General features: G+C 44.4%; 1 protein-coding gene across 1 annotated transcript in view; it reads right to left on the bottom strand.

Annotated features, from left to right (window-relative positions):
* The window catches only part of LOC141048081 (UAP56-interacting factor-like), a 98318-nt gene that overhangs the window by 16818 nt on the left and 56944 nt on the right, over window positions 1-24556 (bottom strand). Inside the window, exons 2-3 of the mRNA XM_073543459.1 lie at window positions 6170-6304; window positions 5943-6088 (exon numbers count right to left, since the gene is read on the bottom strand). Coding sequence (XP_073399560.1) covers window positions 5943-6088; window positions 6170-6304 — 281 coding nt within the window. The remainder of the gene's footprint in view (window positions 1-5942; window positions 6089-6169; window positions 6305-24556) is intronic.

The raw sequence follows: 24556 nt of genomic DNA, 5'->3' as shown, positions 1-24556 counted from the left end.
TTGACCGTATGGTACGCAAAAAGTGTCCACCAAGCCAAACCAACTTGTGGGAGTGAAATTTCTCCAGATAGCCTCAGCAAATTAACTGCTAGAATGCCAACGGTCTGCAAAGCTGTAATTGCTGCAAAGAGAGCATTCTTTGACGAAAGCAAAGTTTGAAGGAGAAAATTATTATTTCAAATAAAAATCTTTTTTTCCTTTTTTCGAACCTTGTCAATGTCTGGACTAGATTTTAAATTCATTTGGCAACTCATTTGATTAATAAAAGTATGAGTATTCATGGAAAACACAAAATTGTCTGGGTGACCCCAAACTTTTGCATGTATATATGTATTCTATCTTTTCTATTCTAACCCGTCAGTGTGATTTTACACTAGCTGCACATGAATTGCTGGCTTTTCAAAGGACACCGGTGCGTAAAAATCGGACAGCACTCGCATGGTGCAAGTGCTGTGCGATTTTTTTTTCTCGCACCCATTGACTTCTATTGTGGGATGCGATCCGATTTCTGATTTCAATCGCAGCATGCTGCGATTTTTTCCAGCCCGATCGTGATCCAATCCGAGCTGGAAAAAAAAACCGTAGATGAACACACAATCATAGATTAACATTGGTCCGAATTCAATCCGATTTTTTGTCGGATTGAGTTTGCCCGCTTTCATCGCAAGTGGGAATGAGCCCTTTAGCTGGTGTTCGTAGGAGATCATGATTTGAGCTACACATAGCAGTGCTGAATCCTGCTATATTTAGCACAAGCAATCGGACAATCGCAGCTTCAAGTCTCTTAAGGAGACTAATAAATACAATGAAAAATGAAAAAAAAAATTTGGGAAAAAAATAGAAAAACAAGTTCAAATCACCCTCCTTTTGTTTGCAGCATTAAAAATAAACCAATTTTTAAAAAAAGTATTTGATATCGCTCAGAAACGTTTGATCTATCAATATATAAATGGTGTAACAAGAACAAAAATCAAAGCACCAAAATATAGCTTTTTGGCCACTGCAACATTGCAATAAAATGCGTTTAAAACATCATATCGACCCCAAAATGGTATCAGTACAAATGACATTTCTTTTTTTTTCTTTTTTTTACAAATTTCTGAACTTAAATAAAAAAAATACAACTAACATGTTTAATATCTGTGTACTCTCACTGACCTGGAGAATCATATTGACAGGTCTGTTTCACCATACAGTGAACATGGTGAATGAAAAACCAAAAAGCAATTGTTTAAATCCACATTGTTTTTGCAATTTCACCGCACTTGAGATTTTTTTCCCGTTTTGTAGTACACTGTGCAGTAGAATGAAAGGTGGCATTCAAAAATACAACTTGTCCCCCAAAAAACAAACCTAAGGCTAAGTGGATGGAAAAATAAACGGGAGAAACAAAATAATACAAGATTATTATTTTGTTTCTCCCACTGAAAACAATCAATCTTTTTAGCGTAAAACATACATGGCTGCAATGACGGGGCCTGCCTCTGAATCAGCTGTTAGGCTCCATTTAAGTAAATCCAGCTCCATCCAATTTCCATTATTATCGAGAGTTGCATGAAATGTCAATAAGTTGGTCACAGGGTGTTCTGCTGGTGGGACCACAATCCAGGATTGAGTTTAATTCCACTATTGGAAAAAAATTAAAGCACCACTCCAGTGTATTTTTTTACATAGCATCACTGGAGTGGTGCTTTAAATGTAATCCCCCTGCACCCTGTCTCATACTCATCTGTTATCCCTTTCATTCTTTTCCAGCATTGCTCCGTTCCGTTTCCAGAGAAAAGTGACCTGCCGGCGCAGTCCAGTGTCTGCTGGAGCGTGTCGGAGGTCACTTTTTAATACAATTCTATGAGAGCCTTGCATTGAGAGGTCGTGATGGAGTGGTGCTTTAACCCCTTTACCCCCAAGGGAGGTTTACACGTTCATGACCGGGCCAATTTTTACAATTCTGACCACTGTCCCTTTATGAGGTAATAACTCTGAAATGCTTCCATGGATCCCGGTGATTCTGATGATAGAAAATACCCAAAAGTCACACCATTCTAAAAACTGCACCACTCAAGGTGCTCAAAACCACATTCAAGAAGTTTATTAACCCTTCAGGTGCGTCACAGGAATTTTTTGAATGGTTAAAAAAAATGAACATTTAACTTTTTTCACAAAAAAATTACTTCAGGTTCAATTTTTATATTTTACCAAGGGTAACAGGAGAAATTGGACTGCAAAAGTTATTGTGTAATTTGTCCTGAGTACGCTGATACCTGATATGTGGGGGGGAACCACTGTTTCGGCGCATGGCAGAGCTCAGAACGGAAGGAGCGCCGCTTGACTTTTCCAATGCAAAATTGTCTGGAATTCAGATCGGACGCCATGTCACGTTTGGAGAGCCCCTGATGTGCCTAAACAGTGGAAACCCCCCAAAGGAACTTATCTAGATATGTGGTGAGAACTTTGAACCCACAAGGGCTTCACAGAAGTTTATAACATACAGCCGTACAATTAAAAAATCTTATTTTTTCCACAAAAATGATCTTTTCACCCCCAATTTTTATTTTCCCAAGGGTAACAGGACCCTAAAAGTTATTGTGCAATTTGTCCTGAGTACACTGATACACCATATGTGGGGGTAAACCACTATTTGGGCGCATGTCAAAGCTCGGAAGGGAAGCAGCGCCATTTGACTTTTATGGCTGGAATTGAGATCGGACGCCATGTCGTGTTTGGAAAGCCCCTGATGTGCCAAAACAGTGGAAACCCCCCCACAAATGACACCAATTTGGAAACTAGACCCCCCCAAGGAACTTATCTAGATGTGTGGTGAGAACTTTGAACCCACAGGGCTTCACAGAAGTTTATAACGTACAGCCGTAAAATTAAAAAATCACTTTTTCCACAAAAATGATCTTTTCACCCCCAATTTTTATTTTCCCAAGGGTAACACTACCCTAAAAGTTATTGTGCAATTTGTCCTGAGTACGCTGATACCCCAAATGTGGGGGTAAACCACTATTTCGGCGCATAGCAGAGCTCGGAAGGGAAGCAGCACCATTTGACTTTTTTGGCTGGAATTGGAACTTATCTAGATGTGTGGTGAGCACTTTGAACCCCAAGGGTTCACAGAAGTTTAGAACACCCGGGCATGAAAATAAAAAAAATCATACTTTTTCCACAAACATGATCTTTTAGACCCCAATTTTTTAATTTTCCCAAGGGTAACAGGAGAAATTGGACCCCAAAAGTTGGTGTCCAATTTGTCCTGAGTACGCTGATATCCCACGTGTGGGAGAAAACTACTGTATGGGCACACGTCGGGGCTCGGAAGGGAAGTAGTGACGTTTTGGAATGCAGACTTTGATGGAATGGTCTGCGGGTGTCATGTTGCCTTTGGAGAGCCTCTGATGTGCCTAAACTGTTGACACTCCCCACAAGTGACCCCATTATGGAAACTAGACCCCCCCACAGAACTTACCTAGATGTGTGGTGAGCACTTTGAACCCCCCAGTGCTTCACAGGAGTTTATAACGCCCGGGCGTGAAAATAAAAAATCATATTTTTTCCACAAACATGATCTTTTAGTCCCCAATTTTTTTATTTTCCTAAGGGTAACAGGAAAAATTAGTCCCCAAAAGTTGTCCAATTTGTCCTGAGTACGCTGATACCCCATATGTGGGTGTAAATGACTATTTGGGCGCACGTCGGGGCTCAGAAGGGAAGTAGTGACGTTTTGGAATGCAGACTTTGATGGAATGGTCTGCGGGTGTCATGTCGCGTTTGGAGAGCCTCTGATGTGCCTAAACTGTTGACACTCCCCACAAGTGACCCCATTATGGAAACTAGACCCCCCCACAGAACTTACCTAGATGTGTGGTGAGCACTTTGAACCCCCAAGTGCTTCACAGAAGTTTATAACGCAAGGGCATGAAAATAAAAAAATCATATTTTTTTTCCACAAAAATGATATTTTTGCCCCCAATTTTTTATTTTCCTAAGGGTAACAAGAGAAATTGGACCCAAAAAGTTGTTTTGCAATTTGTCCTGAGTAGGCTGATACCCCATATGTGGGGGTAAAACACTGTTTGGGCGCATGTCAGAGCTTTGAAGGGAAAGAGCACCATTTGACTTTTTCAACGCAGAATTGGCTGGAATTGAGATCAGATGCCATGTTGTGTTTGGAGATCCCCTGATGTGCCCAAACAGTAGAAACTCCCCAATTCTAACTCCAACCCTAACCCCAACACAACCCTAACCTTAATCTCAGCCCTAACCCAAACCCTAGCCCTAACCCTAGCCCTAATGGGAAAATGGAAATAAACACTTTTTTTTAATTTTATTATTTTTCCCTAACTAAGGGGGTGATATTTATAGCGGGTTTTTATGTTTGGCAGCTGTCATACGCTAAAAGACGCTTTTTATTGTAAAAATAGTTTTTGCATCACCACATTTTGAGAGCTATAATTTTTCCATATTTTGACCCACCGAGTCATGTGAGGTATTATTTTTTGCGGGACGAGTTGAAGTTTTTATTGGTACCATTTTTGAGCACGTGACATTTTTTGATCGCTTTTTATTCCGATGTTTGGAACGCAGAATGAACATAAACCAGCATTTCAAGAATTTCTTTTGGGGGGTGCGTTTACACCATTCCGCATGTGGTAAAATTGATAAAGCAGTTTTATTCTTCGGGTTGGAATGGTTACAGCGATACCTCATTTATGTCATGTTTTGGCGCTTTTATGCAATGAAAACAATTTTATATAAAAAATAATTATTTTTGCATCGCTTTATTCTGCGAGCTATAACTTTTCATTTTTTCGCTGATGACGCTGTGTGGGAGCTCGTTTTTTGTGGGACAAGATGGCATTTTCAGCGATACCATGGTTATTTATATGCGCCTTTTTGATCGCGTGTTCAGCGGCATGATAATAAAGCATTATTTTTTGCTTTGTTTTTTATTTTTATTTTTTAAGGGGTTTGCTAAAGGGGTTAACTAATGGGACAGTTTTATAGGGCGGGTCGTTACGGACGCGGCGATACTAAATATATGTACTTTTATTGTTTTTTTTTATTTCCAAAAAATGAATTTATTAGGGAATATTTTTTTTTTAAAATTTATTTAGCGATTTTTTATAAATTATTTCTACACTTTTTTTTAACTTTATTACACTGTCATGTGTGAGATCGCTGATCTGACACATCACAGATCGCTGTGACAAATCAGCGATCTCACACAGGCGCTGCACAGGCTTCCTCATGCCTGCGCTCTGCAGGCACTGAGGAGGCCGCTTCCCTGCAGGCACCCGAAGGTCACCGCTGCCATATTGGATCCGGGGACCTGCAGGGAAGGAGGCCCCTGCAGCAGTGCTGCACATCGTGCTGCTGCGGGGGTCTCAGGGAAGCACGGAGGGAGCCCCCTCCCTGTCGATGCCTCCCTAAACCCCCGGTACACTGCGATCGTGTTTGATCGCAGTGTGCCAGGGGTTAACGTGTCCGGGCGGTCCGTGACCGCCCCTAACACATAGTGCCGGGTGTCAGCTGTGATAATCAGCTGACACTCGGCCGCGATCAGAGGCGCTCACCCTGTGAGCGCCGCTGATCGCTATGACGTAGTATCCCGTCCATGGGCATAGGGGCCCGGGTCCCATGGACGGGATAGTACATCAGATGTCAGAAAGGGGTTAAGCATTTCATGATGCCCTATGAAATCAATGGTCCTTCTGTGTAATGCACATATGAGAGGAACACTACAGAATAAGATATGGTCCTTCAAAATGCTCTATGTTATGACTGATAGATGAAGCTCTTGAAGGAGAGGGAAGCTATAGAAAGATGGCAGCAAGGACCCAGGACTGTCAGGTGATTCTCTTGGTAAGGATGCATTTCTAACACTACACATTGGAGAGGATCAAGAATCCAGTAGGTGTTTGACGTGAACATATACTTACCGCAGAAGTCGGATTTGGCCTATTTAGCGGGCTTATATTACGCAGTGAGGCAGCAGCTCTTTGTCTAGTTATTGGACCAAGGGCATTGTTCCTGATCACACCATGATACCTTTGCTGTTTGAAACCTGGTCTAGGTCTGCCAGGGCCTGGAGAACAGGATAACTTGTTATTGAAATTATCCCTAAATGTGTCATTATGAAACTAAAATGTCATATATCAGCCCAAACCTTGCTGATTTCTTGGTGGATTCCTGAAATATCTCTTGTTTTGGAAATTTCCTCTTCTTATTCTTCCATTCTGAGCATTCTGATTCACAGTGGAATGATCTTCTGATTCTTCTCTTTGAAGTTTTATGATGTCATCTGAAAAGAAAATAGAGTTAAAAGATCAGCAGAGATATTTCTGAGAGATTTTGATTGTACATAGGAATGTCTTTTCACAGATAGACCTCATGCACAAAAAAGGTCTATTTACACTGAAAGATTATTGTGAAGATCATTCTTAATGGGAATCTGTCATAAGGGTTTCACATCCCAAAATATTTGTATGTGCATGTAGCTCTTTAAAAGACAAGTCCAGCTATACCTTTACATGGCCGATCCTTTCCTTCCTTACTGAGAAATCAGCGCTCAAATTGATATGCAAATGAGTGGATCACTCACAGGGCTGTGGGATTACTCGGTACTGGGCTGGTGTCTCAGAGGGATGTGTGATGGTGGCAGTGACCCGGTCCGTGGCCCTGGGTGTCCATGTAAAATGGATGGAATGGAGATGAATAAAGTTTATAGGAAGAAGATTCGTGACGCCACCTGTAGTGCTCGTCAATGAAGGTGTTAAGCCGATGCTGCAGTGCAGATCCTCTGGGACAGATGGTATAAGGCAGCAAAGATGTAATAGCTCTCCACAGGCAGAGCTGTAGTCCCAGGGCAGTAGTAATAGGTGTTGCGGTAGATGGTGCAGTGTTAGGCACAGAGATGTAGCAGTGCTGAAGGGGTTGCAGGAAGGATTCAAAGAACACAACTGAGTGCAGATTCTTTTACCTTTTATGACGCTTTGTAGGTACAGTCCAGGATCCAGATTACAGATAGTACAGGAGTTGGTCAGCCTGGAAGCAACTTGGGAATCTCTCTATTCAGATGGGTTGTGTATTCTCCTTTCTAGCGCTAATCTGAAGTACTTGCAGTTCTGAATTACACTCAAGTTCTTCCTTCTTGCTCTTGCTTAGAACTCCACTCGCATGGCAGGCAGCTGTAGCCGTCTCTTTCTGGCTCACACACGTTGCTGCTGTGACTCCGAGTCTTAGGTGGGAACAGAGCTTTTACAGCCTCTTGTTCCTCCGTGTAACAACCCTACTGGCATCACTGCATGGCCTCCCATCCCCCACACACCAACTTACTTTCTGCTTCAAGCCATGCTGTGAATTCTGTCTGTTGCCAGTCCTGTGCTCTGTGCTTCTGCTCTCCTGTATGCTTCCAAGCTATGTGTGTATAGGGAGGCGGCGCCAGAACTCTCTAGTTCTTATGCAGTCAGGGTGTACCTGTGTAATATGTCCCTGATCAATCACCTAGAGCCTTTGACTATTTAGTTCCGCCACGCCCACTAACCTTTGCCTGTGCAATGTCTCTACTCAGTTAGCTCCTTGCTACTGAGGAAGCCAGGCCCTGTCCTTTGTCTTGCCCTCCTTGAGAGGCTTTATTCCTAGCGTTTCTAGTTCACTCTGAGTGCCTGCCAGGAGGCTTATATCCTGGTCCCTGTCTTGTCCTAGCCTTGTCTGAGTACTTGCCTGGTACTTCTTTGCTCGCCCTCCAGGAGGCAGAATATCCTGGTCCCTGTATCCTTCGGTCGCTGTACCTTGTCTTGTACTGTGTCTCTGTCTGAACTCTGTCTTACCTCTGTCTTTCTGTCTCCTTGTCTGTGGTTCCTTTCCCTGCTGTGTCTTTCCCTGTGTCCTCCCTGTCTGTACCTTGCACTCTTGCAAGCTCCGCCTTCCTTGCACTCTTGCAGGCTCTACCTACCTTGCACTCTTGCAGGCTCCACCTACCTTGCATGCCCCGCCTACTCCGCACTCTTGCAGGCTCCTCCTACTCCACTCTTGCAGGCTCCGCCTACTCCACACTCTTGCAGGCTCTGCCTACTCCACACTCTTGCAGGCTCCGCCTACTCCACACTCGTGCAGGCTCCGCCTACTCCACACTCTTGCTTTTGTCATATTCCACTCTTTCCTGCCTGTATCCATACCTGCACCTCCTGTGTGAACAGGTCCAAACCGGTTCCTTCATATTCCACTCCTTCCTGCCTATATCCATACCTGCACCTCCTGTGTGAACAGGTCCAAACTGGTTCCTTCATATTCCTCTCCTTCCTGCCTATATCCATACCTGCACCTCCTGTGTGAACAGGTCCAAACCTGTTCCCTCATATACCACTCCTGCTTGCCCTGTGTCTCAAGTGATGCCCACCTGCCGTGTGTCTCAAGCGGTGCCCGCCTGCCCTGTGTCTCAAGCCATGCCCGCCTGCCCTGTGTCTCAAGCCGTGCCCGCCTGCCGTGTGTCTCAAGCCGTGCCCGCCTGCCGTGTGTCTCAAGCCGTGCCCGCCTGCCATGTGTCTCTAGCCGTGCCCGCCTGCTGTGTATCTCAAGCCATGCCCGCCTGCCCTGTGTCTCAAGCCGTGCCAGCCTGCTCTGTGTCTCGTCTGTACCAGCCTGTTCTGTGTCTCCAAGCCGTGCCTGCTTGCTGTGTCTCCAAGCCGTGCCTGATTGCCCTGTGTCTCAGTCATACCTGCTTGCCCTGTGTCTCAGCCTGCCTGTCAGTCACACCTGTCCAAGTGACTTGTCCCCGAGTGGGATCAGCAGCCACAGCCAGACACCACCATGGAGTGGCACCCGACAGTTATCTGCCGCACAAGCCTGACCTCACCATCAGAGGCTCCAGTGAAGACCAAGGTAGCTGTTGTAGTCACGCCCCTTCCAGGATAGTCTGGTTTGTGGCACAGTGGGGCCACAACCCCCTGGCTCGCGCCATTCAGCCAAGGCGCGAGCGTGACACTCCAGTTTCTGCTGTTGGACCTTTAGTATCCACGCAGCCTCGGACGCCGGGGTCCGGTCAATGCGCTTCAGCTAGGAGTGAGCTCGACTTCAGCTCAATCCTTCCCAGCTTGTTTCTCCACGTCTACACTCTTCCTCCTCTCTGCACGATCTGACTATCTTCCCTTTTATGGCCACAGAGAGCAGCTCCTCAGCAGTTTGGTTCAGAGCTCCCTCTGCTGGCCTGGAGCAGGAACTGTGCTGTGTGCTGGATTTACCTGATAGAGAGACCCTTCCTTGCTTCCAAGCATGACATCACACTCCCTAGGAGGGAGGTAATGCCACTGTGGCGACCATACTCCTGAGGGCGCCACATGAGGCTGAAGAGATATTTGTGGATCTGAAATCACTGTTGCTCCAGCTCTGTTCCCCGCCCAGCACAACTTCTTCCTGCGGAGGAGGTGGCACTGGGTGGGGAACAGAGCTGACATGACAGAGGCTTCAGATCTACAGTCAAAAGAGCGCTCCTGTGTATGGGAGAGATGGCCGAGAATGCATGGCTTTCGGACAAACGATCAGTCGAAACATCATTTACCCTTTACCCGCATGCGGCCCCAGAGGCAGGCATCTGCGGCCAGCGGTGCACCACATGTCTCACTCCCTGAGGCAGGGGGAAGGCACGCATTCAAGAGCGGCGATGGCATTGGCTGTTCTGTGTGCACACACTGCACAGGACCTTTGATGAGGTCACAGGAGGGGGAGGAGTCAGGGGTCACATTATCAGGGGCCTCAGTATGCAGGACGGACGCTGCTGTCTGTTTGCTGGTTGTCATGGTACTGGATGAAGGTAAGTTTATGCGTGGGGTCAGGAGGGGTTTACAGGGTGGATGGAGCGGAGCCCTGTGTGTACGAGGTGTATGGAGCGGAGCCCTGTGTGTACGAGGTGCACGGAGCAGAGCACTGCGTGTACGAGGTGTACGGAGTGGAGCCCTGTGTGTACGAGGTGTATGGAGCTCTGTGTGTACGAGGTGTACGGAGCGGAGCCCTGTGTGTACGAGGTGTACGGAGCGGAGCCCTGTGTGTACGAGGTGTACGGAGCGGAGCCCTGTGTGTACGAGGTGTACGGAGCGGAGCCCTGTGTGTACGAGGTGTACGGAGCGGAGCCCTGTGTGTTCGAGGTGTACGGAGCGAAGCCCTGTGTGTTCGAGGTGTACGGAGCGGAGCCCTGTGTGTTCGAGGTGTACGGAGCGGAGCCCTGTGTGTTTGAGGTGTACGGAGCGGAGCCCTGTGTGTTTGAGGTGTATGGAACGGAGCCCTGTGTGTGCGAGGTGTACGCAGCGGAGCCCTGTGTGTACGAGATGTATGGAGCAGAGCCCTGTGTGTACGAGATGTACGCAGTGGAGCCCTGTGTGTATGAGGTGTACGCAGCGGAGCCCTGTGTGTACGAGGTGTACGCAGTGGAGCCGCATATGTACGAGGTGTGCGGAGCCGCGTGTGTACGGGGTGTATTAAGTTTGAAAGGAATGCGGCCCCTCAGCTCAAATTTTTTTTATGTGCGGCCCATTTATTCTGACGAGTTTGAGACCCCTGCTTTAGACTGAGTATGGATTGATGGATTGATTGGCTGGACCGATTTTTGCAGATTTGGCAGAAACATTCAACTATATGTCACTGTGACAGAAGCAAAAAAAAGTTCCAGCATTCGGGATAGAATGATAATATTGTAATACTTTATCATATTTTGTTGAAATTCACTCCACTAAGGACATGACATTCACCGCTTCTGCATTTCACGCCTCCAATGGCAAATGCCTACAAGTTTTATGAAATCAAATTCTGCAGCTCTTCTAATGTACATCAATTATTGCTGATCCAACTCTGCTTCAACAGTCATCATCTATCTAGAGTCACTTTACCAGTCTTCACCAATCTAGCTTTACTTCAACAATCATCTCTGATCCAGCTCTGCTTCATTAGTCATCAGTTATCCAGGTCAGTATCACCAGTTGTTGCCTATCTAGCTCTACGTCCCCAATCATCACTAATTGAGCTCTGCTTTACTAGACATCAGCAAAACAATTCTGCTTCATCAGTCATCGCTGATTCAGCTGATTCAGCTCCTCTTCACTAGTTATCGACAATACAGTTCTGCTTCACCTACTCAGGTCCACATTACCATTCATTACCAATATACAGTTGTGGCCAAAAGTATTGACACCCCTGCAATTCTGTCAGATAATACTCAGTTTCTTCCTGAAAATGATTGCAATCACAAATTCTTTGGTATTATTATCTTCATTAAATTTGTCTTAAATGAAAAAACACAAAAGAGAATGAAGCAAAAAGCAAAACATTGATAATTTCACACAAAACTCCAAAAATGGGCCAGACAAAAGTATTGGCACCCTCAGCCTAATACTTGGTTGCACAACCTTTAGCCAAAATAACTGCAACCAACCGCTTCCGGTAACCATCAATGAATTTCTTACAATGCTCTGCTGGAATTTTAGACCATTCTTCTTTGGCAAAGTGCTCCAGGTCCCTGATATTTGAAAGGTGCCTTCTCCAAACTGCCATTTTTAGATCTCTACACAGGTGTTCTATGGGATTCAGGTCTGGACTCATTGCTGGCCACCTTAGAAGTCTCCAGTGCTTTCTCTCAAACCATTTTCTAGTGCTTTTTGAAGTGTGTTTTGGGTCATTGTCCTGCTGGAAGACCCATGACCTCTGAGGGAGACCCAGCTTTCTCACACTGGGCCCTACATTATGCTGCAAAATTTGTTGGTAGTCTTCAGACTTCATAATGCCCTGCACACGGTCAAGCAGTCCAGTGCCAGAGGCAGCAAAGCATCCCCAAAATATCAGGGAACCTCCCCCATGTTTGACTGTAGGGACCGTGTTTTTTTCTTTGAATGCCTCTTTTTTTCTCCTGTAAACTCTATGTTGATGCCTTTGCCCAAAAAGCTCTACTTTTGTCTCATCTGACCAGAGAACATTCTTCCAAAACATTTTAGGCTTTTTCAGGTAAGTTTTGGCAAACTCCAGGCCTGGCTTTTTTATGTCTCGGGGTAAGAAGTGGGGTCTTCCTGGGTCTCCTACCATACAGTCCCTTTTCATTCAGACGCCGACCGATAGTACTGGTTGACACTGTTGTACCCTCGGACTGCAGGGCAGCTTGAACTTGTTTGGATGTTAGTCGAGGTTCTTTATCCAACATCCGCACAATCTTGCATTGAAATCTCTTGTCAATTTTTCTTTTCTGTCTACATCTAGGGAGGTTAGCCACAGTGCCATGGGCTTTAAACTTCTTGATGACACTGCGCACGGTAGACACAGGAACATTCAGGTCTTTGGAGATGGACTTGTAGCCTTGAGATTGCTCATGCTTCCTCACAATTTGGTTTCTCAAGTCCTCAGACAGTTCTTTGGTCTTCTTTCTTTTCTCCATGCTCAATGTGGTACACACAAGGACACAGGACAGAGGTTGAGTCAACTTTAATCCATGTCAACTGGCTGCAAGTGTGATTTAGTTATTGCCAACACCTGTTAGGTGCCACAGATAAATTACAGGTGCTGTTAATTACACAAACTAGAGAAGCATCACATGATTTTTCGAATAGTGCAAATACTTTTGTCCACCCTCTTTTTTATGTTTGGTGTGGAATTATATCCAATTTGGCTTTAGGACAATTCTTTTTGTGTTTTTTCATTTAAGACAAATTAAATGAAGATAATAATACCAAAGAATTTTTGTTTGCAATCATTTTCAGGAAGAAACTGAGTATTATCTGACAGAATTGCAGGGGTGTCAATACTTTTGGCCACAACTGTAGCTCTTCTTAAACAGTCATCACTGATCCAACTCTGCTTCACCAGTCATCACTGATCCAGCTCTGCTTCATCAGTTATCACTGATCAAGCTCTGCTTCACCATTCATCACTGATCTAACTCTGCTTCCCCAATCATCACTGATCCAGCTCTGCTTCACCAATCATCACTGATCTAGCTCTGCTTCACCATACATCACTGATCCAGCCCTGCTTCACCATTCATCACTGATCTAGCTCTGTTTCACCATACATCACTGATCTAGCTCTGCTTCACCAATCATCACTGATCCAGCTCTGCTTCACCATTTATCACTGATCTAGCTCTGCTTCACTAATCATCACTGATCTAGCTCTGCTTCACCAATCATCACTGATCTAGCTCTGCTTCACCAATCACCACTGATCTAGCTCTGCTTCACCAATCATCACTGATCTAGCTCTGCTTCACCATACATCACTGATCCACCTCTGCTTCACCAGTCATCACTGATCCTGCTCTGCTTCACCATACATCACTGATCCAGCTCTGCTTCACCAATCATCACTGATCCAGCTCTGCTTCACCAATCATCACTGATCTAGCTCTGCTTCACCAATCATCACTGATCTAGCTCTGCTTCACCAATCATCACTGATCTAGCTCTGCTTCACCATACATCACTGATCCAGCTCTGCTTCACCAGTCATCACTGATCCTGCTCTGCATCACCAATTATCACTGATCCAGCTCTGCTTCACCAGTTATTACTAATTCATCAAGTATTAAGGCCCTGTCACACACGCATTGCGTGTGGCAGCGAGAGACCAGCGATCAGCGATGCTGGTTTCTAATGTAAACATCGGGTATCCAGGAGTCGTGCGGCTCTTAGATAGCTGATGTTTACCTTGGAAACCAATCCTGATCGATCGCTGGAGGGGCTGTCTTGTGACAGCTCACCAGCGATCAGCCTAATGATGTCCCAGCGATCCCATCATGTCGGATCGTTGGTGGGATCGCTGGGACATCGTTACGTGTAACAGGGCCTTTAAGCTACGTTCCCACGATAAGTCTCTATTGAGTTTTTGACGCTGCAGACTTTCAGCACCATCTACCCACCTTAGGTTACATGCATTTGTTTCATTTTTTTTGTGCACTTTTTTATTGCGTTTTTGACACTGCGTGTTTTGTTTCTGTTTGGTATGTCATACTTTAAATAAAGTTGTTTTAGAAACTTCCTGGAACTGACATTGTTAGGTGCTGATTATATACGTTTTTGATGCTTTTCCACATTGTAAATGCACCAAAAGCACATGTTCGTTTTTTTACCTGTGGAATTTCCGCATCTAATGCAAGTTTATGGGGAAATTCTGCACAGAAGACTCAGCACACTAGCAAGAGAAATCGTCATGCTGCGGATTGAAAAAACGCACCACTGGTGAAATTATGCAGCGTAAAAAAGAAGCCCAGTGGACATGATACTTCTATTAATCCCATCCAGTTTGTTGGTATTGTAGAACTCTGCATTTTTGACTCAGCGAAAATACCCTGCGCCAAAAACGTGACAAATACTGATTGTGGGAACTTACCCTCCCTCCTGCTGCTCTAGAGCTAGATCTAGATACAGGGACTTTGAGGATCCACCTGACTAGTTGGAAGTAGCTAACTTGTCTGCCTCTTTAATTTCAATGCAGGAGGGAGACAGGTGGAAATTAGGGGCCCCCATCATTTTTGCTCAATGGCCTTCTTTAACCCTAGTCTGACTCTGTAAGCCATTCACTACATTCAGCCTTAAAAATCTAAATCAACTCATTGTAATTGGGAAAAATCTGTATAAATTACTGTATATTACGCCTGTAGATACAACTACAATAACAATAGTGTGAGTATATTTTGTATTTACAGTAGTTTTGTATTGTAGCAGTTTGCTAGTTACATTCACATTTTTATAATCCTCTAGTCACTTCAGCTGATGAAGAATATATGCCGCCACTAGGAAAAGGATCTATTCAAAGCAAGCGGATAATGATTCATGAACATAAAAAGTTTATCATGATTTGGAAGGGAACATTTACCAATATAATAGAAATATATGAATAATTTTTATTATATAATGGTATATCTGTGCGTTTGAGCTACAAAATATTCATATATTTCTATTATATTGAATGGATGTGCCATAAAAGGTTTTGTGCAATAGAAGTATCACATGGAAAATGTTCCCTTCCAAATCATGATAAACTTTTTATGTTCATGAGTCAATTGTTTTACCAATGTTTCCAGTCTCCTGTACATTACCTATCATTTGCATATCCCAATAACATGTTATTGCCCTATATGCACACTGTCACTACTATTCTCAAATTGAGAGATACCCTCCTGATATTTAATGATTTAATTTATCCTTCCCCAAAATAGATGGATTATCCTCCCCCAATTTCCTGTACTCACGTCCTTTTTCTTTTTTGTTCTATGTATCCACAATGTCCCTTTCTTCAATGGATTCAACCCCACCTTGCAGCGCTTCACCTTGTGGATTTTATCCACTACACCATGCCTTCCATCCATTTCACATTCTTTCAATTCCACATTGGAAGTTGTTGATTCCATAAGATGACAGTTTCCTTAGTTCTCATTTTCTTCACTGTTTCGTGCTATGGCTCACAATAACAGTGCACATATCCAGCACTCTTTGCATTACACTGTGGGAACTCCGTACTCCAAGTTCTAGTCTTTTGTATCATTTTTTTATTTTATTTTTTTTAATAAACACTATATGACTCTTCTGAGCCGCAGCTCACGTCCATCCCTGTGCTTTGATAGACTTTCCCTAAAGTTGTCACATTAGTTTGGTAATTTCTTTGAGGATTGGGAGAATGAAAGTACAGCTGAAATGCTAAAAGAGAACAGTGCCATCATGGTAAGTTGAAGGTCTCTGACAAAAGAGAGGAGGGACCCTCCAGAAGAGTAAGGAATGGTTATCAAAATTTTTCCACTCCTTCCTGGAATAGAGCTTCTGGAGAGGAGTACCTCAGTAGAGACCTAGGCGTAGCAGCAGCCACACCAGCACCAACATTCATGCGTCAATAAGTTCAGGAATATCGGTGTACCTGGAATTGCCACCACAAGAATCAGTAGTGTCACCCACCAGAAGGTACCCTGAGCCGCCCGGGAGATGGCAAAAGCAGCCTTGTCACTACAAGGCACTGAAGTAAAGACCCAAGCAGAGTAGTGTTTGTTATTGCCTCATCAGAATGCTGTTGTAGGCCGTGTAGGCCAGAAGTTAAATTGAAGTTGGGATTATAGTTTTGTTGAGAAGACCCTCTCTTATCTGGTAGATGCCTGGAGACAAGTTGGGTATCGGGAAAAAAAAGAAAGCAGTTGAAGGCAGAAGAGATTTTGTTGGAGGAACTGTTTGTGTTTTTACCCTCATGGCCCTAAGGCCTGTGTAAGATTTTGCCAAGAAAATTTGTAGGGACTGTGGCAACACTCTCGTGGCCAAGTGGGCCTGAGATAGGCGAATAGGCTGAAATTTTATTTTTGTTCATGTTTTGCTGTGCCAATTGCGCCTTTATCTGCGTGATTGCAGGTGCCAGCAGAACTGGAGGGTCTGACACACTCAGCATGGGACTGTGATTTTTAGGAACTGTATTTTACATCCTTTCCAGGGTTCTTACCCAGAAGGACTGGATCCAGTTATGTTTTAATGACAGTAGCAATGTTTTGGACTGTGATGCTGTCTTCTAGGGTTCTTAACGTAGAAGGACCGGATTCTGTGCCGATACCAGCTACCCAAGAGAAGGCATCCAGGCATCCTAAGCTCTGTTTTATTGTTTCTTATGCTATTCTAACCCAGTTTTAATAGGTCCTTGTGAGGGATGAGGGAGAATCCATTTTGGTGTCATGACGGCACCCGCTGCGCCTGTCATGCCTGCCGCTGCCATAACCACCTCGCGCCGCTCCTCTCTTGTGCCTGCCTTGTGCCGCTCTGCTCCTGCTGCCCGGGGGTCCCGGTGCCTCTTCCCTTCACTGTCGACCTTCTGGCTGACAGCTGGTTAATGCATGCGCTCTAGCCCCCGGGCGCGCGCTCCCTCACTCCTTTAACCCCTGCAGCACCTGACCCGGAAGCACTGGTGCTGCAATCAGGTGGCTCCTCCATATTGGAGGCACCTGATTATTGCGTGCACCTCATACGTGGTCTTGGCCGTGTTTGTGGGTTCTGCCCACTACTTTCTATGTTTCTTAGTGCGTCCTTGTTCTCCTAAGTCAGTCCATAGTCCCCCTGCTAGGTCCTGGTAATCCCTGGTCCTCCTGCTCCATTCTGGTAGTCTCTGGTTCTCCAGCTCCGTCCTGGTAGTCCTGTTCTCCTGCTCTGTCCTGGTTGTGCCTTGTCCGTCCAGTCCGAGTGGCTTCTCTACCGCCCCCTTGAGCTGTCCTTCTTGGTGCCAGCTGTCACGGTACCTGTCTCCCTTGGGTCTGCCCCTAACGATCCCTGTACAGGGGTTGGTCCCACCTGGTCCACTCATTCAGGGGAGCTTCAGTGCCGCGACCCAGAGGGTCCACCCTCGGAAGCACGCCACACTCTTGGCGTCAAATTTGGATTATAGCTTCAGAACATCTCCGTCCACTCCTGGAAAGTGCTCCCACCCTTGCATTCCCCAAGGCCATAAAAAGCCATGCAATGTTTCCTTTTAATTAAAACGCAAGGATGAAGCTCTTTGAAGTTCTTAACACAAGGGTGTGAAATCTTCTGCAGCTACCGCTAGCTGGCTCCTTTTGTCTGACCAAGCACATGGAGATACTGTGGCACAACAAGGCACAGCAAGGCTCTGAGGTTTTGCATCCGGAAAATTACCTATAATAACAGAATGCAATATCTTTGAGGCTAGCCGAGCACATAATTAGAATCCATGTTCCTTCCTCCATACACTTGTGCCCGGCAGCCACCTGTAGCGCTCTGCCTTTTTGAGTTATAAAGCATAGTTACCAGGAATTACATACGGTAGGCATATTTAGTCCCTATGCGCAGATAAAATCTAGTGGGACCCAGTGGCTGCGCTGCTAACCCATTCAGATCTTCGGGCAGAAAGTTATGGGCCAACCACGATTCTGGACAGAAATATTATTTTCAGACATGGGAGGAGGGAGGAAGCCCAGCCCAGGGCAGTCTCTCATTTTGGACTTAGTTTTCTACTGGCAGGAGCATCTGTTACCTGACGTGGCCAGGAAAAGCCTGTAAATAAGATGTGGATCTGTGATCCATCAGCGCCACCTTGTGGTCACATGCTACATAACACGGTAATTGCAACCTATCTATACCCTACCCTTGCACTGCACTCCTGACTGTAAACTTGTATATTTGTTCTTGTATATATATACCTGAATATTTCTAGTGTGCCTTTTGGCGATTAAATATAAAATTTATCTTGGGCTACTCTTTTATATCGATTCACGAATCCACACATCCGCACACTCCGCTAGTTATATTATACACTACCCAGGTTGGTTTCTGACCTGATATAAGCCTGTTGTTGGACAGGGCTTATGTCAAACAAGGAACTGGTGGCAGCGAGCGGTACTGTGTTTGTGAGGAGCCCTGACAGTGAAGGCCGGGAGGTTTATATATATATATCCCCAGCCTTGACTGATGATGTATAGTCCCCATCACTAGGAGCGCCTCAATAACTCATACCTATAAGGGAAGCGTTTCCGGTGACTATTTGCCTTTGGTGCAGTTCGCTGACTGACCTGGGGCAAGTGGTGGCACCAGAGAGCCGATCCCTACTGGATCCTTCTCTCCCCTCCCCTGAGGAGAGCGAAGTAGACACCCTCTTCCCCTGTTCGATCCGTCACAGTCCTGGATTCCCGAGGACGGCAATCATTAAAGAGGGGAGGAGTAGAAAGGTGGAAAAGATGACGGAACACTCTCTCTGAAGACTCCTGAATGTATATTTAATGTGACCTATTGTTTTGTGTGTTTTCATCCTCATGTAGGCTGGATTTTCCCTGTGGACAGGGATGGACAAGGTTAATTGTAGGGCTAGCCAATGGTTTTGGAAGGAAAAAGTAGGCAATGGGAACTTATTTCCTGTTTATCAGGTAGTCTTATTCTGATAAAGTGATAGAAAGAGTACTCTCAGCATTGTCAGCCGTATTGGGTGTGTGCAGAGAAGAGCAGGCTCAATGAAGGTAGTAGGATCCTTCATTACCAAGCAACAGCGGCGGCAGTTTCTCCTCACATGAGGAGTGCAGTAGTCACAGCTAAAGACATTGACCCATGTGGCTCTGTACTGGGAAGATGGTGGTCCTCAGCTTAACCTCTTGTACTTTAGCAATGATTCTCACAAGTGATGTGCTGTCATTCGCAATCTCTTTCATGTAATGCAAATGAAGAATTCCAGTGTTTAACCTACTACCTATTGTACATAATTCGAAGATCAAGTAAACAAGAGTTTATTTTATTACTAACGTCTGCCTCATACTTCATGACAACAAAAGGTCCCATCTTGTACAAGATACAGTAACGTGCAGTCTGAATGTGACAGCCGCTCAAGCGTACACATGTGCACCCAACCAGGGACCCCTATATATGTTGTTTAGGGACGCAGAAGTAACCATCGGCCAGTCTAGTCCTTTACAAGATGATGCCACCTTGCTTCATTCTGCTATAGTGCAGCTCTGATGCTCACATACCCATTGTAGGCATTTTCAACAGTAAAAAGAGTCAACATATGCACTCCGACCTCTCTGTGACTACAGGCTCCCATCTGCAGCAAAACCTCATACTGTGTGTATTCTGACCACATAGCTGACATTACATTTTGTAGTAATTTGGCCTACAGTAGCTCTTCACAAGATGTGCTATTTGGGAGGTGCTCTGACCCGATCATCTAACCTTCACAATCTGGTCCTTAATATAGTCACTCACATCCATACTCTTGCACAATCTTCCTACATCTAGAATATTAACTGATTGTTCTTTTGCGGCCAATATAAGAAAGAGGAGAGAGAGAAAAAGAGTGAGAAAGAGAAGAGGAAAAAAAGAAAGAAGGAAAGAGAAAAACATGATTATGGTAGATGAATAGAAAAAGATTAAAAAAAATAGATAAAGAAAGAAAAACATAATAAATAGATAATAATATGTAGATAAAAAGAGAAACAAGATAGATAGTAGAGGGAAAGAAAGAGAGAAAGAAAGATCAATACATAATAAAATAAAGAGAAGAAAGAGCGAAAGATAAATAGATGATGATATATAGAGAAAAAGAAAGAAGATAACTAGATTAGAAATAGAAAGAAAGAAAGCCATTTATTTCTTCTAGTGTTATTCTGTGTTTTGACTTCCCTACTACAGAGAATTAATAGCAGGTCAGTTCTTAAAAGCTCCAGAGATTCCACATATGACTTTGCACAATAGGAAAGAGACTTTCATGATATTTATGTTCCAAAGGCTAGAAATACGCCTTCGGTTTAATAAGTGTGGTGCAACGTCTTCTCCTGAATAATAATATTACCCTGAGTGTATTTTGCCCGTCTACAGATTAATGGTCCAGAATGTGACTTCTGAAGGTCTCGACCATTAGACTACTCTACACTGTGGATCTTTTCTTCTTATTCAACAATCTCTGCCCTGATTCCCTTTGTAGATGTATATTCTCCCCTCTTCATTTTTGTCTGCATTCTTAGAAATTGAAATTGTGCCTCAAGGGTGAATATAGTCTGATTTGTATTACGGAGCATAAAAGATTAGTGGCTAGATGCTGTCAGAGCTTCCGAGCTCGAGATAATGCTAAATGACAGCAGAAGTAATACCATGTACCCAATGCACACCAAAAAGGCTGGAGTAATTGTATATCCAGACATCTGTGTTACATTAACTATGGTGTATTTGTGAGCAGGTTACGGGATGCAGTGACAGAGGGCAGAGCAAGGGTTAGTTTGTTTGTTTTTTTAACAGGGAAAACTCCACTCATGGAGGTAAATGGTTAACAGGGGCGTAAACAATTCAAAGGATAAGCAATATGCAGAGTTAAAGGGAGTCTGTCACCCCATTTTTCGACTATCAGCTGCCGGCACTGCCATCAGGGGCTTATCTACAGCATTCTGTAATGCTATAGATAGCCCCCCTCCCCCCCGATGTAACCTGCAAGATAAGAAAATGAGTCACCCAGGGGCGGTCCGGGTCCGGTTTTGGTCCGGGTCCGGTCCGGCGCCTCCCATCTTCTAACGGTGACGTCCTCTTCTTTGCTTCCTGTCGTGGCTCCTGCGCAGGCGCACTCTGCTCTGTCCAGTTGAGGGCAGGTAAAGTACGCGTGCGTCGGAGCTGCGATGGGAAGCAAATAAGAGGACATCACCGCTACAAGATGGGAGGCGCTGGACCGTGACACCCATCGGACCAAGACCGGACCGCCCCCCGCTGAGTATAATATAACTCGTTTTTCTTATGTTTCAGGTTACATCAGGGGCTTATCTACAGCATTACAGAATGCTGTAGATAAGCCCCTGATGACAGTGCCGGCAGCTGATAGTCCAAAAATGGGGTGACAGATTCCCTTTAACCCCTTCATGACCCAGCCTATTTTGACCTTAATGACCTGGCCATTTTTTGCAATTCTGACCAGTGTCCCTTTACGAGGTAATAACTCTGGAACGCTTCAACGCATCCTAGCGATTCTGAGATTGTTTTTTCGTGACATATTGGGCTTCATGTTAGTGGTAAATTTAGATCGATAATTTTTGCGTTTATTTGTGAAAAAATCAGAAATTTGGCGAAAATTTTGAAAATTTCGCAATTTTTAAATTTTGAATTTTTATTCTGTTAAACTAGAGAGTTATGTGACAGAAAATAGTTACTAAATAACATTTCCCACATGTCTACTTTACATCAGCACAATTTTGGAAGCAAAATATTTTTTTGTTAGGAAGTTATAAGGGTTAAAAGTTGACCAGTGATTTCTCATTTTTACAACAAAATTTACAAAACCATTTTTTTTAGGGACCACCTCATATTTGAAGTCACTTTGAGGGGTCTATATGGCAGAATATACCCAAAAGTGACACCATTCTAAAAACTGCACCCCTCAAGCTACTCAAAAATACATTCAAGAAGATTATTAACCCTTTAGGTGTTTCACAGGAACTAAAGCAACATGGAAGGAAAAAAAGGACATTTTAATTTTTCCAACAAAAATTTTCTTTCAGCATCAATTTTTTCATTTTCACATGGGCAACAGGATAAAATGGATCCTAAAATTTGTTGGGCAATTTCCCCTGAGTACACCGATACCTCATATGTGGTCAAAAACCACTGTTTGGGCGCACGGCAGGGCTCAGAAGGGAAGGAGTGCCATTTGACTTTTTGAATGGAAAATATGCTGGAATATTTAACGCTTGCCATGTCGCGTTTGGAGAGTCGCTGTGTGCCTAAACACTGGAGCTCCCCCACAAGTGACCCCATTTTGGAAACTAGACCCCCACAAGGAACTTATCTAGATGCATAGTGATCACTTTGAACCCCCAGGTGCTTCTCAAATTGATCCGAAAAAAAAAAAAGTACTTTTTTTCACAAAAATTATCTTTTAGCCTCAGTTTTTTCATTTTCACATGGGCAACAGGATAAAATGGATCCTAAAATTTGTTGGGCAATTTCTCCTGAGTACACCGATACCTCATATGTGGTCATAAACCACTGTTTGGGTGCACGGCAGGGCCCGGAAGGGAAGGAGCGCCATTTGACTTTTTGAATGGAAAATTAGCTCCAATCGTTATCGGACACCATGTCGCGTTTGGAGATCCCCTGTGTGCCTAAACATTGGAGCTCCCCCACAAATGACACCATTTTGGAAACTAGACCCCTTAAGGAACTTATCTAGATGTGTAGTGAGCACTTTGAACCCCCAAGTGCTTCACAAAAGTTTATAACATAGAGCAGTGAAAATAAAAAATCATTTTTTTCCTCTAAAATGATTTTTTAGCACGCTATTTTTTATTTTCACAAGGGTAACAGGAGAAATTGAACCAAAAAAGTTGTTGTCCAGATTGTCCTGAGTATGCTGGTACCCCATATGTGGGGGGGGGGGCACTGTTTGGGTGCACGGCAGGGCGCAGAAGGGAATGAGCGCCATTTGACTTTTTGAAATGAAAATTAGCTCCAATAGTTAGCGGACACCATGTCGTGTTTGGAGAGCCCCTGTGTGCCTAAACTTTGGAGCTCCCCCACAAATGACCCCATTTTGGAAACTAGACCCCCTAAGGAACTTATCTAGATGCATAGTGAGCACTTTGAACCCCCAGGTGATTCACAGAAGTTTATAATGCAGAGCAGTGAAAATAAAAAATCTTTTTTTTTCCTAAAAAAAATTTTTTTAGTTGCCAATTTTTTATTTTCACAAGGGTACTAGGATAAATTGGACCCCAAAAGTTGTTGTCCAGTTTGTCCTGAGTACGCTGGTACCCCATATGTGGGGGGAAACCACTGTTTGGGCACACGTTGGGGCTCAGCAGGGAAGTAGTGACATTTTGAAATGCTGACTTTGATGGAATGGTCTGCGGGCGTCATGTTACATTTGCTGAGCCCCTGTGTGCCTAAACAGTAGAAACCCCCCACAAGTGACCCCATTTTGGAAACTAGACCCCCCAAGGAACTTATCTAGATGTGTGGTGAGCACCTTGAACCCCCAAGTGCTTCACAGAAGTTTATAATGCAGAGACGTGAAAATAAAAAATCATTTTTTTCCCTCAAAAAAAATGAATTTTAGCACGCAATTTTGTTTTCACAAAGGTAACAGGAGAAATTGGACCCCAAAAGTTGTTGTCCAGTTTGTCCTGAGTACGCTGATACCCCATATGTGGGGGATGACCACTGTATGGGCACACGTCAGGGCTCGGAAGGGAAGTAGTGACATTTTGGTATGCAGACTTTGATGGAATGGTCTGCGGGCATCATGTTACATTTGCAGAGCCCTTGATGTACCTAAACTGTGGAAACCCCCCACAAGTGACCCCATTTTGGAAACTAGACCCCCCAAGGAACTTATCTAGATGTGTAGTGAGCACCTTGAACCCCGAAGTGCTTCACAGAAGATTGTAACGCAGAGCCATGAAAATAAAAAATCTTTTTTTTTCCTCAAAAAATGAATTTTTAGCTCGCAATTTTTTATTTTCACAAGGGTAACAGGAGAAATTGGACCCCAAAAGTTGTTGTCCAGTTTGTCCTGAGTACGCTGATACCCCATATGTGGGGAGGGACCATTGTTTGGGCACACGTCGGGGCTCGGAAGGGAAGTAGTGACGTTTTGAAATACCGACTTGATCGAATGGTCTGCGGGCATCATGTTACGTTTGCAGAGCCTCTGATGTGCCTAAACAGTGGAAACCCCCCACAAGTGACCCCATTTTGGAAACTAGATCACCAAGGAACTTATCTAGATGTGTGGTGAGCAGCACTTTGAACCCCCAAGTGCTTCACAGAAGATTATAACGCAGAACCGTGAAAATAAAAAATCTTTTTTTTCCTCAAAAAATGATTTTTTAGCCCGCAATTTTTTATTATCACAAGGGTAACAGGAGAAATTGAACCCCAAAAGTTGTTGTCCAGTTTGTCCTGAGTACGCTGGTACCCCATATGTGGGGGGGAACCATTGTTTGGGCACACGTCAAGGCTCGGAATGGAAGTAGTGACGTTTTGAAATGCAGACTTTGATGGAATAGTCTGCGGTCGTCATTACGTTTGCAGAGCCCCTGATGTGCCTAAACAGTGGAAACCCCCCACAAGTGACCCCATTT

This window comes from Dendrobates tinctorius, unplaced genomic scaffold (assembly GCF_039654945.1).
Source record: "Dendrobates tinctorius isolate UK_male_01 unplaced genomic scaffold, ASM3965494v1 ptg000133l, whole genome shotgun sequence".
Taxonomy (NCBI): Eukaryota; Metazoa; Chordata; class Amphibia; order Anura; family Dendrobatidae; genus Dendrobates; species Dendrobates tinctorius.
The sequence above is the reverse complement of the archived record's forward strand: the minus strand, read 5'-3'. Positions and strand labels throughout refer to the sequence as shown.